The sequence below is a fragment of the Callospermophilus lateralis genome, chromosome 10, assembly GCF_048772815.1.
Source record: "Callospermophilus lateralis isolate mCalLat2 chromosome 10, mCalLat2.hap1, whole genome shotgun sequence".
Taxonomy (NCBI): domain Eukaryota; kingdom Metazoa; phylum Chordata; class Mammalia; order Rodentia; family Sciuridae; genus Callospermophilus; species Callospermophilus lateralis.
The window spans coordinates 10,272,222-10,288,611 of record NC_135314.1 but is presented as its reverse complement, the minus strand read 5'-3'; the positions used below and the strand labels follow the sequence as shown (position 1 = coordinate 10,288,611).

Sequence of the window (16,390 nt, the reverse complement as noted above, 5' to 3'; positions counted from 1 at the left end):
GAAATAAATATATTTTAAATTTTTTCTTCCTCATATATTTGATACATTTAAAAATAATTGTTGGGCTGGGATTGTGGCTCAGTGATAGAGTGCTCGCTTAGCACGGGCGGGACCCAGGTTCGATTCTCAGCACCACATAAAAATAAAGGCATTGTGTTATGTCCATCTACAAGACTCTCTCTCTGTCTCTCTCTCTCTCTCTCTGTCTCTCAACAAAATTTTAAAAAAATAATTGTTTTTTAAACTGTCTCATTGGCATAATTTCTTCTGTAGATTCTTTAAATTCACTTCTTGTTACTTTTTCATTTTCTAGCACTTCCTAACAGATTACTGGCTTTATTTCCTTCTGTCTTGACTGTATCTGGAAATTAATTTACCAATCCACATCCAATTACTAGAGCTCAGTATAGGAAGGAAATGTGTAGTGTGATTCTTAGGAAAAGTGAAACATCTTCATTTGTGCCCATGATTACCTGGCACATGGCAGTCTATGTTCCGGTTGTGCTGTACCTCGTACTAAATATCTTTAATATCACTGCTATTAATACATTTCTCCTGAATAAAATAAAGAACTTTTAAAAATATATAAAGGTTCTTGAACAGTAAACTAAACTTGTATTCCTCACTATCATTTCTTGTCTTTTGTATTTGACTTCATTCAGCTCATGGTTATTTTGTTCATTTCTTTTTGGCTTATTCCTGCAGTAAGAATAACATCCTAATTAGAGACACTGATGTAAATTAAGAGTACATTTTCATGTGATGAATACTGTCTGAGAATTCAACCATTCCTGGAACTAAAATAAACCCTAAAGATCATCTACTCTGTGATTCAGCTGCTGGCCCGTGTCAGGGGCCTGGTATTAGGACCCAGATGTCTTGGTTCTCAAGACCTTGTAGTTACAGGGCTGTTTTTTTTTTAACAATAAATTATTTTAGGATCTATGTATGAATTCTATATTATTAAGGATGAAATTTCAAATAGGAAAAATTGGATCTTTCTGTGACTTATGCTTCCTTGTAAAGGGTCTTTGCCATTGAACTAATGATAAATGAGGTCTTTCCTATTTGCGTGTGCTGACTTTTGGGCACTGATCTCTCCCTTAGGGCAGAGTTTGATTTAGTATCACTCCATTCCAGTTCCCCTTTTCATGCAGAGATACTGACTTGATCCAAGAATGCAGATTATTCAACAGGATTTGGCTCATTTTGTTTCTCTTCAAAATATTAACCAGATTTTTCATTCTCATTAATTAGAGATTATTATTTATTCTTGATTCCAAATTACTATGAAAACTAATATGGTTGAATTTTTAACACATTAAAATTAAGTTTAATGTTCCGCAATAAGGCAGTGAGGAGGGTAATGAACAAAGGAATTCTTTTTTTCTAGAGTTGGCTTTCACCTCACAGTCAGAACTTCCAACTGTCTGAGTGAGGCTACATTGTTAATTTTCAGTCTCCATTCTTGACAACCTCTGCCCCATCACTGGCTGAGCTCCTGTCCCAGGTGCCCTTTCTGATTCAGAAGCCCTGTACCCAAGGCTGCTGCCATAGCAAAGAGCCTTTCAGTTTTCACCTTAAGAGTTGCCTGTCCCTGCTGTGTCCTGCCTGAAAGTTCCTGGGCTTGTCTGCTGTGTTTTCCACAAAGCCCTTCCTTTCTTCCTATCTTCTACCTTTTCTCCAATTTCCCACACTCCTCTAATCTCCAGTTTTTTCTGTATCTCTTTGTTCCCTTTTAAGCCTCTCAAAGCCTTTTATAGTTTCCAAAACACTTTTATATACATTCCAGCTTTATTCTTGTAACAGTCTAGTAAGAAAAGGTTATTAATGCTTGGGGCTTTTTTCTAAACATTGACCTGCTACAGATAATCCTCTATCTTTGTTGATCAAGAACGAATCTAAAGGTAGGGAGCCTGAAAGAAAACTGCCCATTTAGATTTACCTGAGAGCAAAATGATAGAAGACAGGGCAGGCCTTAATCCCAAATCTCACTATGTTGACCCCAAGCTGCCCATTGGGAGCACCAGCTCTGGTTAGAAAGACTGAGGAGTCAACTAACTAGAAATGCATTCCTGGCTCTACTGAGCATCCCACCCCCAGCAGAGCTGGGTCAATTCCCCAGCACTGCCAAAAACAAAACATCTTGTATGCTGGGCAAGCACTTTACCACTGAGCTACAACTTTGACATACCTGATCTACTGTTGACCCAAGTAAGGGGAGTTTTGGTGGCTGAATCTACTAAGGACCATTGGAGTCCTATGGAACAGGTTTCCCCCTCAATAATTGTTTTCTTATTCTTCTTTTGGATTCTTTTGAGTGTTTAAACCTGTGATTCAGTGTCATAGAATGCATTTTATTTTCAGTAGTCTGGGAAGGAAATTAAGGTTATTCCTGGGACTGGTATCAAATGAGGAAATCTTATCCAAGGAGATCATTATCAAATGACCTCCTTACTTTCAACCTGACTTCTGGTTTAGTTTAAAGCCATTGGCAACCTCATCCATGGATTTAGTAAGAGAATAGGATCTGGAGGAGTTATGATTTGAGGAAAAATACACACTTGGGTAGGGGAAGAAATAAGGTCATGGAGCAGAGCTGTCTATTTCCTTTAAGGCAGTGTCATAAGAAGGAGAAGTTTTATAGAGGTAATGTGTGAAGAGGTGTGTATGTTTTCTAAGCCAGTGAAGGTAGGTGAGGATTCATTCTCAGAACCATAAGATTTTATTGAGGAACATCACAGTGCCTTAAAACGGGTTAAGTAGCCGGGTATGGTGGCACATGCTGTAACCCCCGTAGCTTGGGGGGCCGAGACAGGAGGATCATGCGTTCAAAGCCAGCCTCAGCAACTTAGTCAGGTCCTAAGCAACTTTGTGAGGTTCTGTCTCAAAATACAAAAATAAAAAGGGGCTGAGGATGTAGCTCAGTAGTTCAGCACCCCTGGGTTCAATCCCTGGTACCAAAAAAAAAAAAAAAAGAAAGAAAAGAAAAATTTTAAAAAATAAAAAGGGTTAAGTTTCCACTGTTATCACTGAGCCTTTGTCATTATAGCTCCTCCACTGACCCCCATGAACAAGTTCTTTCTAGATCAAGTTATGAGAAGTGGTATAATGTTTTGTGGCTCATTGGAATGTAATCTTGAGCAGCCGTTGGAGATCAGTCATGTCAAATGTAGAGAGAGTTTAGTTTTCCTAGTTGATGTTCTTCAGCCCTGAATGTCATTTCCTAAGTGCCCTAGGCTCCCCACTGTGAAATGTTGCATGCTGATAAACAGTTAATGCCTGTCCCCTCGTTTCATTACATAAATGGTGTCTTGATCATTTATAGGAACTAAGAGAAATACATAATAAGCAGCAACTGCAGAAACAAAAGTCCATAGAGGCTGAACGACTGAAACAGAAAGAACAGGAACGAAAGATCATAGAATTAGAAAAGCAAAAAGAAGAAGCCCAAAGGTGAGTCTTTGCAGTGGATTGTGGTTCTATTGGGAAGAAACTTCAAATATTTACTCTTCTTTGTCTGGCTTCTCCAGGGAGTTACTATATCAGAAAAAGCCTTCAGTCTTTAATGTGTGTATAGATAGGCACAAACACATGTATCATAAATCTTTGTATATCTAAGTACCCCCTGGAGGTTTTGGTTAGTTCCCAGAGCTCTCCTATGTAGATAAATGGAATTATACAAGGAAATTGGGACACTTGGTTGGCTCATTTGCATACTAATGACCAAAATACGTTTCCAGTCCACAGCCTTTTAATAACCGTGTCGGTCAAAGTGCCTGGTTTGAAATCAAAGTCCCCTAGCTGGCTGGCCACACAGGACTTCTCCAGCAAGACCAGGATTGTGCCTCTCTGTCTCTTTTCTTCTTTTATGCAACTGCAAATTCAGCTTGAGTACAAAAGGATACGATTTGCCACTGCTGCTTAGGATAGAAACTCATTTTTATGTCTTTTTGTTTGGATGTTTGTGTTTGCAGTTTATTTTTCCTTGTAACATTCATTCTGTAGTAAATATGGAAATTGTTACCTTTTGGTGTGTCTGATTTTGTTAATAGGTATTTGCTTTTTGAACTTCAGTTAATTTTAGACCCTTAAGCAAAAAGAATCACCAAATATCCCAGTGATTTGCTTTAAATTGTAAAATTAGTTACTAAAATTAGACGGAAAAGAGGAAGAAATGGACCCTGAGGCAGGTTGTTGCCTTTGGGGAATGAACTCTTCTAAACTGCCCCACCTGTGTGTACTTCTTTACAGGTATATGGAATACTCTGAGTCCACTTTGTTGTTTGTTTACGTTTTTGTTTCTTAATGCCAGTGTGTATGGGGTGGGTGTGATCTTGAGTTGACTTAGAGGACTATTTTTGGTTTCCCTGAGGGATGCAACTAAGGATTACCACCCTGGCTTTGGCAACTAACTCTAACTCTGCCCTTCTTTATCCTCAAAGTTTATAAAATGCTTTCATTATTTATACCCTGCTACACCAAACTTTGACATTTCTACAGAGTAGAAATAAACTGAAAATACCATAATATAAATATAATGTGTAATAGATGTTCCAATTACATAAATAGTACCCAAAACTTAACTTTAGCTATTAGCTGGTTATATGCTATAAATATGGTGACCTTCACTGGTAGAAAATTTAAAGTTGTTTTTATTGTGGTCTTTTTGTTTGTTTGTTAAGGATGACAATTAACATTTCTACCCTTCTGGTAAGTGTGGGGGTTTTTTTTCTGTATTTTCTTAAAAATTTTTTTTTAAATTGTAAGTAAAATGTTTAAGGTTTAAGTTTTAAAAAAAATCTGCACTAAATTCTCATGTTCATAAAGTAGAAATAAATGTAATTTTTTGACAAGGAGTATAAAAGTGTACTCTGTTTGTATAATGTTCCTGTGGCAGCTTTCTGATTCCAAAAGATGACCCATGTGCATTGCCATGTCACAGGAGAGTAGTTCAAGGTAGACACTGGAGCCAGGCAGGCTGCTTGGGATCGAATAGACATGGATGGCTCCGTGATATGGGTTATGTAATATCTATGCCTCAGCTTCCTCATCTATAAAATGGGAATAACTACAGGTCCTACCTGCCTAATATCTGCATTAAAGGAGTTGATATATAGAGAGCCAGTTATCATCATTATAAAATTGAACATTAATTTTATTTTAAGTGTTTCAAATTTTGAATGGAATGATCAAAAACTCATTCCCAGTCTTTCCCTGTGAATTTCAGATTGAGGCCAACATAATTTTTAGGCCTAAATTTAGCTATGTCAGCTACTTTGCAGAACAACAACAAAAATTAGTCAAAGTCAGTAGAATAATCTCTTGCGTTCAGCTTCAGGTTTGGGAGCAATGTGGACATGTTAGTGTGGTGTGCCTTAGCTATAGGGGAACTTTAATGCTCTGAGTGATCATGGGCTTATTTAAGCAATATTGCATTTGCAGCTTTTTGGGTACAGTTTATCTTCATAAAAGGTATGTTCCTCTGTGTTCTGTGGCTTTGTTTTCTGTAGTTTAATACCAGTTTCAACATTGAGAAGTGTCTTTTTCTTATTCTTACAACCACTTTATGAGATACATCACATATTTTCTTTCTGGGTTTTTCTAAATCATGTGATTTTTGTCTCACTCAGAATTGGAGCCCCGAAAGCCTTTGTTTCATTGATTGAGTTGCTCTATCTGAAGAACAATATTCCTTTGCTGTTTAGCAGCTCATTGACTACGAGCTTTTTAGTGAAAAAAAAAAACAACAAAACAGCAGTAGTATTCAATTGGAGTTGCTTCCTCACCATAATCAAGCATCTTTGTTGGCAGACGAGCTCAGGAAAGGGACAAACAGTGGCTGGAGCACGTGCAGCAGGAGGATGAGCATCAGCGGCCAAGAAAACTCCACGAGGAAGATAAGCTAAAAAGGGAAGACAGTGTCAAAAAGAAGGATGGCGAGGAAAAAGGCAAACAGGAAGCACAAGACAAACTGAGTCGGCTTTTCCATCCACACCAAGAACCAGCTAAGCCAGCTGTTCAAGCACCCTGGTCCACTGCAGGTATTAGATGCCAAAAGAGATTGATTCTAGGGGCTGGGGGTATTGCTCAGTGGTAGAGGGTTTGCCCAGTATGCACAAGGCCCAGGTTCCATCCCCAGCACCAGGAAGGGCGGGGGGGAGGATTCTAGAAAATAAGTCAACACTCTCCAAGAGCCTGTTGAGAAATGTCTGTCTAATCAGCCCTGTCTCATGTACATCACAGAGATGAGATTGTCAGTCTCTTGTTTTAGACAGTGCAGCTCTTCCTTCCTCAGAATCATTAAAACTCTATTTAAACAGCCTCTGCTCCACTCCACTGGCATCCAGGCTTCCTCTGTGGCATCAAGTTCCATTATCAAAACCCACTCATATGCCTAACATCACTAACGATGGTTGTCTATATAGATGACCTATCTTGCAAAAAGAATTGGTTGCTTCTGATTGATATTTTTGCCAGAAATTTCTAGGATGTTCCTGCAGCAAGATGTGGCAACTTTCTCCTTTGCCTATAGCAATGTGGCACTCACTGTTTTCTACTTTTTGGAAAGTATGACTGTTGTGTCCTGTGTACATAATTTGCCTCTTTAAAAAAAAAAAAAAAAAAAAAAAGATGTGAAGGATAATTGAAATGCCTATAAAAAACTGTCTATATAAATATCATCAGATACAGGGCTGGGGATGTGGCTCAAGCTGTAGTATGCTAGCCTGGCATGTGTGCGGCCCGGGTTCGATCCTCAGCACCACATACAAACAAAGATGTTGTGTCCACCGAAAACTAAAAAATAAACATAAAAAAAAAACTATTAAAAAAATAAATATCATCAGATACAAGCTAAAATATACTTTCAAAATCCTTGTTTGGTTGTGTGCAGCTTTGCAAATAATTCTCAGTAGGAGACAGTGATGACTTTTGGTTTGTGTGATAAATTATACTGGTTTTATTAGTTTGGTCAGTGTCAGAGTCTTGCTACATTGCTCAGGCTGGCCTCAAACTTGTGATCCTCCTGCCTCAGCTTCCCAAATTGCTGGGATTATAGGAGTGTGCCACACCTGACTTGTATACATTTTTTAAAAGTTTTATTTCATTTAAAATCTAAATTATTTTTATATAGGGCCCATCCTTAGGCTGATTTTTTTCCCCCCACTAGGAAATGTAGCAAAAGACTTCACCAAGGAATATCAGTGTAACTTTTTGGTGAAATCAGCATTTGTGTGTTATATTACCATGTTGAATACCTGAAACATAACATTTCCATATCTGTTAATATGGAAAGTTGTGCTTCCCTTCCCCTTCCCTTTCTCCCTGGCTGATTCAGACCTGGGATCAGAGCCTAACAGTTGTCTGTGCTCAACAGCCTGGGTGGGGATGAGAGGGTGTTGATGCTTTGCAGATGTGTGCCTGTGGAGCCCAAGCCAAGAGGAAGGAAGAAGGGACCTTTAGGTTGCCCTGCTGCACTCAGCATTGGAATGGCCTCTGAAGAGAGCCCACTAGTGAGCTCTCTGATGAGTCTGAGTTGTCAATGTTGGGTTGTTCATATTTGTTTCAGAAATTTCTTGAGTAGATAGAAATAGTTCAGATGCTAATCTGAGGGACAGTAGAGAACCCCTTCGTTGTTTGGTTTATCATACTTTGTTGTTTCCTATAATGTTTTTTGTCACACCCCTCCCGCTATTTTTGGTACACAGAAAAAGGCCCGCTTACAATTTCTGCACAGGAGAATGTAAAAGTGGTATATTACCGAGCACTGTATCCCTTTGAATCCAGAAGTCATGACGAAATCACCATCCAGCCTGGAGATATAGTCATGGTAAGAAAGACTCCAGTGAGGGTCAATTCTGTTGATGATTAGCACCTTTCCTCTTTTTCCACTTTGTTAGACTGCAGTAGTGTCAACTAGGGTGAAATTCAGTAGTCAGCATTCAGTTTTTTGAAGCATAAACTCGAGTTTTTTTTTGTTTTTTATTAGAATGAAAGATTGTATTTTAAAAACATATCCTAACATCACTTTAAATAATTATTGAAGACAATGTTCTTAATACACCTTAGCATATTTTTTAATTTATAACTGTGGAAGTTTCTGAGTTTAGATGACTACTTACTGTTAAGTAGTTTCTAAGAAATAGTTTTAAATGCAAAATACTCTATTATCATTCACAGTTGCTAATGATAACTTTTGTATTTGGGGGTCAAACATCTCCCCCTACCCTTTAATTGTGTGAACTTTGAATCATGTAATAAGTAGTGAATTTAGTATGGTGAATCTACCTTACTACTCCGAAAATTAATAGATAAAAAGTTTAGAATCTTGCTTTGTTGTATTTTACGTCCTTTAACAACAAAAACTATACAATCTATGATTGTGACTAAAGCTATAGGAACTAGTTTAAGAAAGAAAACAAAGCAATGTGGTTGACCTAAATTATTATTATTAATGATTAATTTTCTGAAGGAAAATAGTAGTTCCTTAATCCGGTGGTGCACTTAAGAATAACTTAGAAGTGGTCAAACTTTACATTGCTGTGAGCAGCTTTATTTCTTTCAATATGGGAATGATTTAGAATTTTAAAAGAGCTATGTATGTGGTAGAACGCTTGCCTCACATGTGTGAGGCACTGAGTTCATCCTCAGCACCAATAAAAATAAACTAATAAACAAAGATAGTGTGTCCATCTACAACTAAAAAAAAAAAAAAGAACTATGTAAGTTAAAAACTGAGACAAATAGGGCAGGCTTGGTGGCCACATATGTAATCCCAACTACTTGGGAGGCTGAGGCAGGAGGATCACAAGTTTAAGACCAGTTCTAGGCAACTTTGGGAGACCCTATCTCCAAAACATTGAAAGGTCTGGGGATGAACCCCCTTGGGTTCAGTCCTCAGTACCACAAAAAAAGAAAAGAATTGAGACAAACATTTTTCATCTAGGATATGGAATGTTACAGGTGGTCTGTATCTTAATGAGAAGGTATTGCTCTTTTTCAGGAACATATTCAACCTAGTCCTGTTACCACAATTCTAAATTCTTTTCTTGAATTGACTTAGTTGACCCCCAACTTGATTAGATAATGAGTTTAGATATGCTGTAAGAATAAGACATTTCATTAAACATGTATTTTGCCTTGCTTTCAAACTTTTGCTTTCCTGGTGGAGGTTAAAGGGGAATGGGTAAGTGCTGCCTAACTGTCAGGAAGTCTGCATCTTATTCAGTGTTTTGTTCTTTTAAATCACTTTAATTTTGTGTAAGTGCACATATCTCTGGATGTTGTCGTGGCAATAAAAATGTTTGAATTTGTGTAGTAGGTTGTGCTTAAAAAGAAAAGAAAGGTGTTAATCGTCTGAGTTTGTGTGCTGAGTTTTCATTTGCTGGGTTCCATTTCGGGACTAACTTGAAGGCTCCTGCATTAGCATGTCTCCATTGTAGTTGATGGACAAAAAAGGTTTCAAAGAGGTCAAACTTAAAAGATAAAATTCAGGAACTTTTTTTAAGAGAGAATATTAGAGTAATTTCCTGATAAGACAAGTCTTCCTAAGCCACTAGGACCCTTAAGGCAAAAATGAACAATTTTATAATACACAAACATAAAAATTTCAAAAGAGCTATGTATGTTCAAATTACATAAAAGCTACAAATAGTTACTATGAAAAAGACCCATAAGCCCTCGATAAGCCAGCAGAGGGTAGAAAGGGACATCAGTGGGTGAAGAAAAATGATTCAGGAAGTACATGAGCAGGTGTGTGGCCATGCCTGTAATCCCAGAGATTTGGGAGATTGAAGCAGGACGATTACAAATTCAAGATCAGTCTCAGCAACTTAGCAAGACCCTGTCTCAAACAATAAAAAGGGGGCTGGAGAATGTAGGTCAGTGATAGAGCAGCCTAGGTTCAGTACCACAAAAAAGGGTATATGAAAAGATACTTAACTTCATAGGCAGTCAGGAAAATGTAACTTAAAAAGTAAAAGCACTGTTCCTCTATCAAATGAGTAAATTAAAGTTTGATAATACATAGTTTTGACAATAGTGTGGGAAAGTAGATATGATACAAATCATTGTCAGCCATTTGAAAACAGTGAGGCAATACCTATTCAAATTGAAATTTCTCATTCCTCTTAACCCAGAAATTCTGTTTTTCTTTCTTTTTTAGACATTTTTGAGGCACATTCACAAAATATGTGTGTGTACAGGGATGTTCACTGCAGCATTGTTGGTAAAAGCAATAAATAAAGAAAGGAAACAACCCAGTAAAGGAATTGTGTAAATAAAATGTGATGCAGCTAAGCAATACAACGTGTTTAAAAAATTATATAGATCTACATATATAAATTGGTTCTCCATTAAGGAAAACAGAAACAATATGTGTAGTATAATTATGTTCTGATTAAAAATGTAAGCCAGGCATGGTGGCACGTGACTGGGGAGGCTGAGGCAAGAATATCTCAAGTTCAAGGCCACTGTCAGCAATTTAGCAATCTAAGCAACTTAGTAAGATACTGTCTCAAAATTTAAAAAATTAGTGGTAAAGCACACCTGGTTTCAATTCCAAGTACTATGTACATACGTACATACATACATGCATACATACACACACTTTTATTTTTATTTATTTATTTTATGTATGTATATATGTGTGAATGTTTGTATATGCATAATTAACAGTCTTAAAACGTATATCTAAAACTGGTAGCAGTAGTTACCACTAGAGAGTAAAGAGGAAGCTTTCACATTTAATCTTATGTACTTCTGCACTATATTCATATTTACAAACTTGTAATTTTTACTAACACACCAAAAATAAATCTTAACTTTAAGGACAAATATAACAGAAAATATCTACCTGGGGACTCATGGTGCTCCTTTATCTTAAACATACTAAGTTTGTAATAAAACATGTAATTTACCATAATTTATTGTAATTTAGCAGCTTGCGAAAATGATAGAGTGTCTTAGTTTGTACTACGCAGTGCACTAGAAATGTGCCAAGTGCCATTCAACCGTATTGGTTTTATGAGAATAGAAGCTGGTGCAAAATAAGATGAAAGCTAATATGTGATAAAAAGGTGGGGTTTTTTTCCTTTTTTTCAAATTTCATGAGGTTTGCAGTTGAGAAACATGAATGTGAAAATATGTAGTAGAAAATGACTGTCGGTCTCCCCTGGTTCAGTAACACAGAGATCGCTTGTACTTTTGTGGGCATAGTAATCATGAGATACTCACTCAGATTTCTCATCTTCTTTGAAGTATATATAGCTAACTATAACATGTAGAGATAACTATACATGTTAGATTTTAGAAGTTTCAAAGGGGGGAAGTTTTGAAATATTTTGCTTTTAGAAAATTATCAGACCATTTTTTTCCAAAAATGAATTTTTCATGGTTAACAAAAATTTAATGAAATATATAGAGTCCTATTCAAAATGTTGTTGATGATGCAAAGAATGGGTCTGCCATTTTTTAAAAAAGATTAGGAGAAACTCATGAAAAAGCCACTTCTTGATGAATACTTGTTAATCCTGGTAGCAGTTTAAAATAGGAAAGGAATGAGTGTGAACCTCTGTGCTCAGGGAAGACTTTTTAATGGAGGTGTCCTAGTTGAAGTTGACCTTTGATGGCTGAGGCTTAGATACTTTGAAAATAGATGACCTCTTCTCACCTGGAGGACCCATATTATCTGGAGAGCGAATCAATCAAACTTGACTTCTCTAACATATTGAAAGTGCATGGGAAATGAGAAGACTTCTGCTTGCTGCCATTTTATTGTGGTTTATCTTAAGAATACAAGTTGTTCATCTAAATTCTAGGCCTAGGAATTCTGTAGGACTGAGTGCATTCAAATTACTATGGGAGCTTTGGAAAAATAACTGCTGGGCTCACCCGCAGAGGTTCTGGGAACTTTTAGTCCACATATAGTTTTAGTATTATCATGTTGGTCTGTTAGGGAGTCAGTTTCAGCAACCACTGATCTAAACTCATCTCTTTTTCATGTCAGGATTTAGGACTAATCCTAAATCTTTCTGGATAACTGCCTCTTCTTAAGAATATTCAAAGAAGGGACTTCTTTAGCAATTATCAGCCATCAGCCAGTCATTTCATTCTAGAAATTGTTTGTCTTAGTGTTACTCCTATAACAGTTAACTCAGTTTTTCCTTCTTTTCTCTGGACGGAGAATTTTTTTTTTTTTTTTTAAACACAGTACTTTTTTCTACTGCACTCCTTAAGTTTCCATGAACTTAACATTTGAGTTCAATTTATTTAGTAACAATTGACCATAATATCACTACTGTTTTGAGGGACCAGTGTGCACATAGGATTACAGTCATGGATTTAGCGCCTGTGTTGTGATAAAAATTTTATTGGATCACAGCCAGGCTCATACAGTCAGTCACATGTTGCTACATCAGCTTTTGTGCTACAACAGCGGACTCAAGTCATTGCAGCAGAGAAAAAGTTTGCTGACTTCCAGGTTAGAGCTTTAGAAAAGAATTTTAATATCTTCATCTTAGAATTTTGGGGAAAACCTTTTACTTAAAAATCAGCAAATCTATAAAATGTGCTTTCCCTTGTGTTCATCAACACAGGACAGGCAACCACAGCCATCTGGTCTGATTCAGTACAATTTAAACCTGTTTGCTATCCCTGACTATCCTGCTCTGTGAAGGAAAAAGGAACTATTTCACTCCTGTGTCATTCAGCTTTCCATTATTGTAACATATGCCTGAGATAATTAGCTTATAAAAAGAAAAGATTAATTTTGACTCATAGTCTTTGAGTTTTCAGTCTAACTGGCCCCGTTGCTCTGGGGAAGGAAGTATGTCATGGTAAGAGTGTGGTAGATCAAAACCACTCACCTCGTGACCAGAAGCAAAAGAGAGGAAGATCCCACAGTCTCCTTTAAAGGCATATCCCAGTGACCTGCAGACCTCCCCCCAGGCCTCCCTCACCTGCTAAAGGCTCTGCCATCTCCCAATTGCGCCATCCTGGCCAACAAGCTTTACAGTATGAACCTTTAGGATTATTCAAGATTCATTGTAGCACCTCCTTTATGACAAGGTTGGAGAGCTTAGAGATACTACCTAATGAAAATTGTAGCCATTGAGCATGTAATCATTGAGAGAAGAGGCGTGATATTATCAGCCTTTTGCCCATGGACTTGTTTCTGAAATATCTGCTATGGACATTTGACTATAGGATCAGTTACCCCTGATATACAATGTGTAATTACTAACATTTTGTAGACTAGCTCTATAACATGATCCCCAAAAGGTAAGCGATGTCAGAGTTTTGTACTTCACTTCAATGATGTTTTACTAGAATTACCCTGAAATACTTTGGGTTGTTGGAATAGGCCTGCTTAAATGAAGTTATATTTTTAATAATAAAATTTTTCTTATAGCCACCAGTTGATTAGCATACTTTATGTAAAAGTCCACATTACAGCACCATGTTACAGAGAAGTTTGTGTGCTTAGCCTTTTGGGCTATCATTATCTTGTGTTTTCCTAAAATTCAATTAGCATTTTGGGTAGTTTCCTAAATCCAGAAAGACATACTTCTCATTTTTTATATGTTGACCTTCATACTTTTTCTAAGTGGTTAATTTAAATTAGGTATTAAGAGTACATTTTTTTTTTAAAGAGAGAGAGAATTTTTTAATATTTATTTTTCAGTTTTCAGTGGACACAACATCTTTATTTTATTTTATGTGGTGCTGAGGATCGAACCCAGTGCCCTGAGCATACCAGGGGCCCACTACCCCTTGAGCCACATCCCCAAGAGTATATTTTTAACTCCTTGAAATTAAAATGTAATCATTACAATGAATGGATCCCAGTGAGAATAAATTAAACTAATTGAGGCTATTGTTTGGGTCATTGTTGAGATCAGTGAATTTCTTTAGCTAAAAGCAAGATATATACTGATTTCATGACTGTCCTTAGGGATGGGAGAAGCTCTTATTTGTACAACTAAGAGACTGCAGCAGCCCCTCCCTGCCACTCCTAATTGTATACAGGAGTGCAGCATTCCTTCTGTCTAGGGACATGCTTGGCCGGATCCCCTAGCCAGGATGGAACATTTCCTCTGGGCTTCAGATCTAGTAACAGATGTCCACTCAAAAATCTCCTAACGAGACCAGATATATCCTGTATACCAGGGTCTCAACTGGATGACAAGTCAGTCAGTCATAAGACATAACTAGGTAAAACAGCTGAATTTGACTAGGAGAAGACCATGGCAAGATGTTAAACCCAGAGATGCCAGGATCCCAGACAGGCCTGAAGAGCAGAGAACTCCAGGTAGAGAAAAACAGATTGCTTAGAGTGAGCTAAGTAGATACTAATCTTTTAGAACTGGACAAAAGCCCTGGAAAGGAAACCACAGCTCAAGGGCAGAGCTGGACAACAGGAGAAATGGCTTCAAAATAATCTATTATGAAACACTAAGATGTGCATTTAGTATTAATTCTTTAACACTAAAATATGCCAAGCAGAGTTGTAAATATTTATCAGATGTCAAGTAAAACAGGTACTGCTATTGTCTCCACTTTATTGAGAAACTGAGCACCCAGTGAATAAACTTGCTCAAAGTCATCCAGTTAATTGTAGAACTAGTATTTAAATCAAGAGGTGTTGAATTGCAGAGCCCTGTTTTCCAGCCTTACATTTTGCAGTCTTGAGGTATTTGACTCCAGTTCTTAGCTCATTTCTGTTGACATCACCTTAGGTCATAAAATGGGGCTGAGCTTGGCTGATGAACCAACTAAGAAGTGGGGGAGGCCTTGATGCACTTAGAAGCAGCTGTGTTTCCAGTACAGAGCAGCTGCCATTAGCAGTATGTCATAATACCACCAGTAAATATCAACCAGGAAGGAAAGCCTTCTAGCCATCTGAGTTGAGCACAAAACGAAGGTCTAAGTAGAAAAGATATTTGAGTTGTTATCTAGAGAAACAATTGGGGCTGCCCAGAAAGAGAACAAATCATCAAAGGAGTTGAGTGAATATGGGCTAATGTGTTCACATCTGTGGAAGTGTGATCAAGAGTGACAGAGTGTAAAGCAAAATTAGAGCCTTTAGAATTACTGCACTTAATCTGAGGAAACTCCTTTTTGGTTGTTTGGAGAAATTTTAGCCTTAGAAGTTGATTTTTAGGGGCTGGGATTGTGGTTCAGCTGTAGAGTTCTCGCCTAGCATGCTCTGGATCCTGCATTCGATCCTCAGCACCACATAAAAATAAATGAATGGAATAAAGGTATAAAAAAAAGAAGTTTACATAAAATAAAAAAGAAGCAAATAATCACTTACCTTGATTTTTATCTAAGACTATAAAGGTTCCCCAAAGTGATATAGCAAGAAGGCATTTCCTACTTGCTAATATCTTGCAGATAAGTAGAATTAAGTACTAAGCCTTGTATTCCACTTTCTTCAACCCTGCCCCAAGCATGTGCTTATTCTAATAAGCTAATAATAGTTACATCCTGTTGCTCACTGTGCACTGAGTACAGGCAGATGTTTGGCTTGTGTTTTACTGAATACTTGAATGGATTAGACAACTGGTAATTTTATCAAATTATTATTGTTTAGAACCTGCCCATTCATTTTCTGAAATTTCTAGAAAGCAACATTTACATTCCAATAAAGTGTTCAGTATTTTTCAACCATAAATAATATATGAAGGAATAAAAATTAAAAGTCTTCTATAGGCCCTTATTTGACTTAAAGGGATGAAAACATTTCTGTAACAGTAAGTACTGATCCCCCAGAGTCATTCTGTTGCTCATAAAATTGTGGGGGCAACTTATAAAGATAAGTAGACTCATTTGGACCATTTTGAATGATCTTTTCAATCGGAACAAAGATAAAATACAAGCAGTACTTGGTGTAGGGGCTGGGGTCGTGGCTCAGAGGCACCGGGTTCAATCCTCAGCACCACATAAAAAAAAAATAATAAAGGTATTGTGATCATCTATAACTACAAAATAAATATTTTTAAAAAGCATTTGGTATAATATAGAGGCTCTGAAATTTTTCCACAGGAGAATTCTATATTCTCACACATACTTTTGTGAATATTAAAGAATTACAGGGAATCTTCTCTGCATAGTGTACAAAGAATTACAGGGCCTTAATAAAACTGATTGTGGCTGCAAATAATCACTCACCTCATTTTCTCACCATGTGTCTGTGGAGCTTTTAAATGGCCAAACATAATACTCAGCTTTGCCTTTCAGGGAAAGCAGCTAAGGCTGTGTTTTTTACCCTTGTCCGTATGCTAATAAATACTACTTATTGAAGGGTTTTAGAACACTAAATTTATATTGATTGTAGCCTTTGCTTTTGACTTTAAATAGTAAATAAGTCAATTTGTTTTTAATAATG

At 37.1% G+C, this 16,390-nt stretch overlaps 1 protein-coding gene across 1 annotated transcript in view; it reads left to right on the top strand.

Moving 5' to 3' along the window:
• The window catches only part of Itsn1 (intersectin 1), a 206,751-nt gene that overhangs the window by 120,299 nt on the left and 70,062 nt on the right, over positions 1-16,390 (top strand). The window contains exons 18-20 of the mRNA XM_076868630.2: positions 3,329-3,456; positions 5,815-6,044; positions 7,710-7,831. Coding sequence (XP_076724745.1) covers positions 3,329-3,456; positions 5,815-6,044; positions 7,710-7,831 — 480 coding nt within the window. The remainder of the gene's footprint in view (positions 1-3,328; positions 3,457-5,814; positions 6,045-7,709; positions 7,832-16,390) is intronic.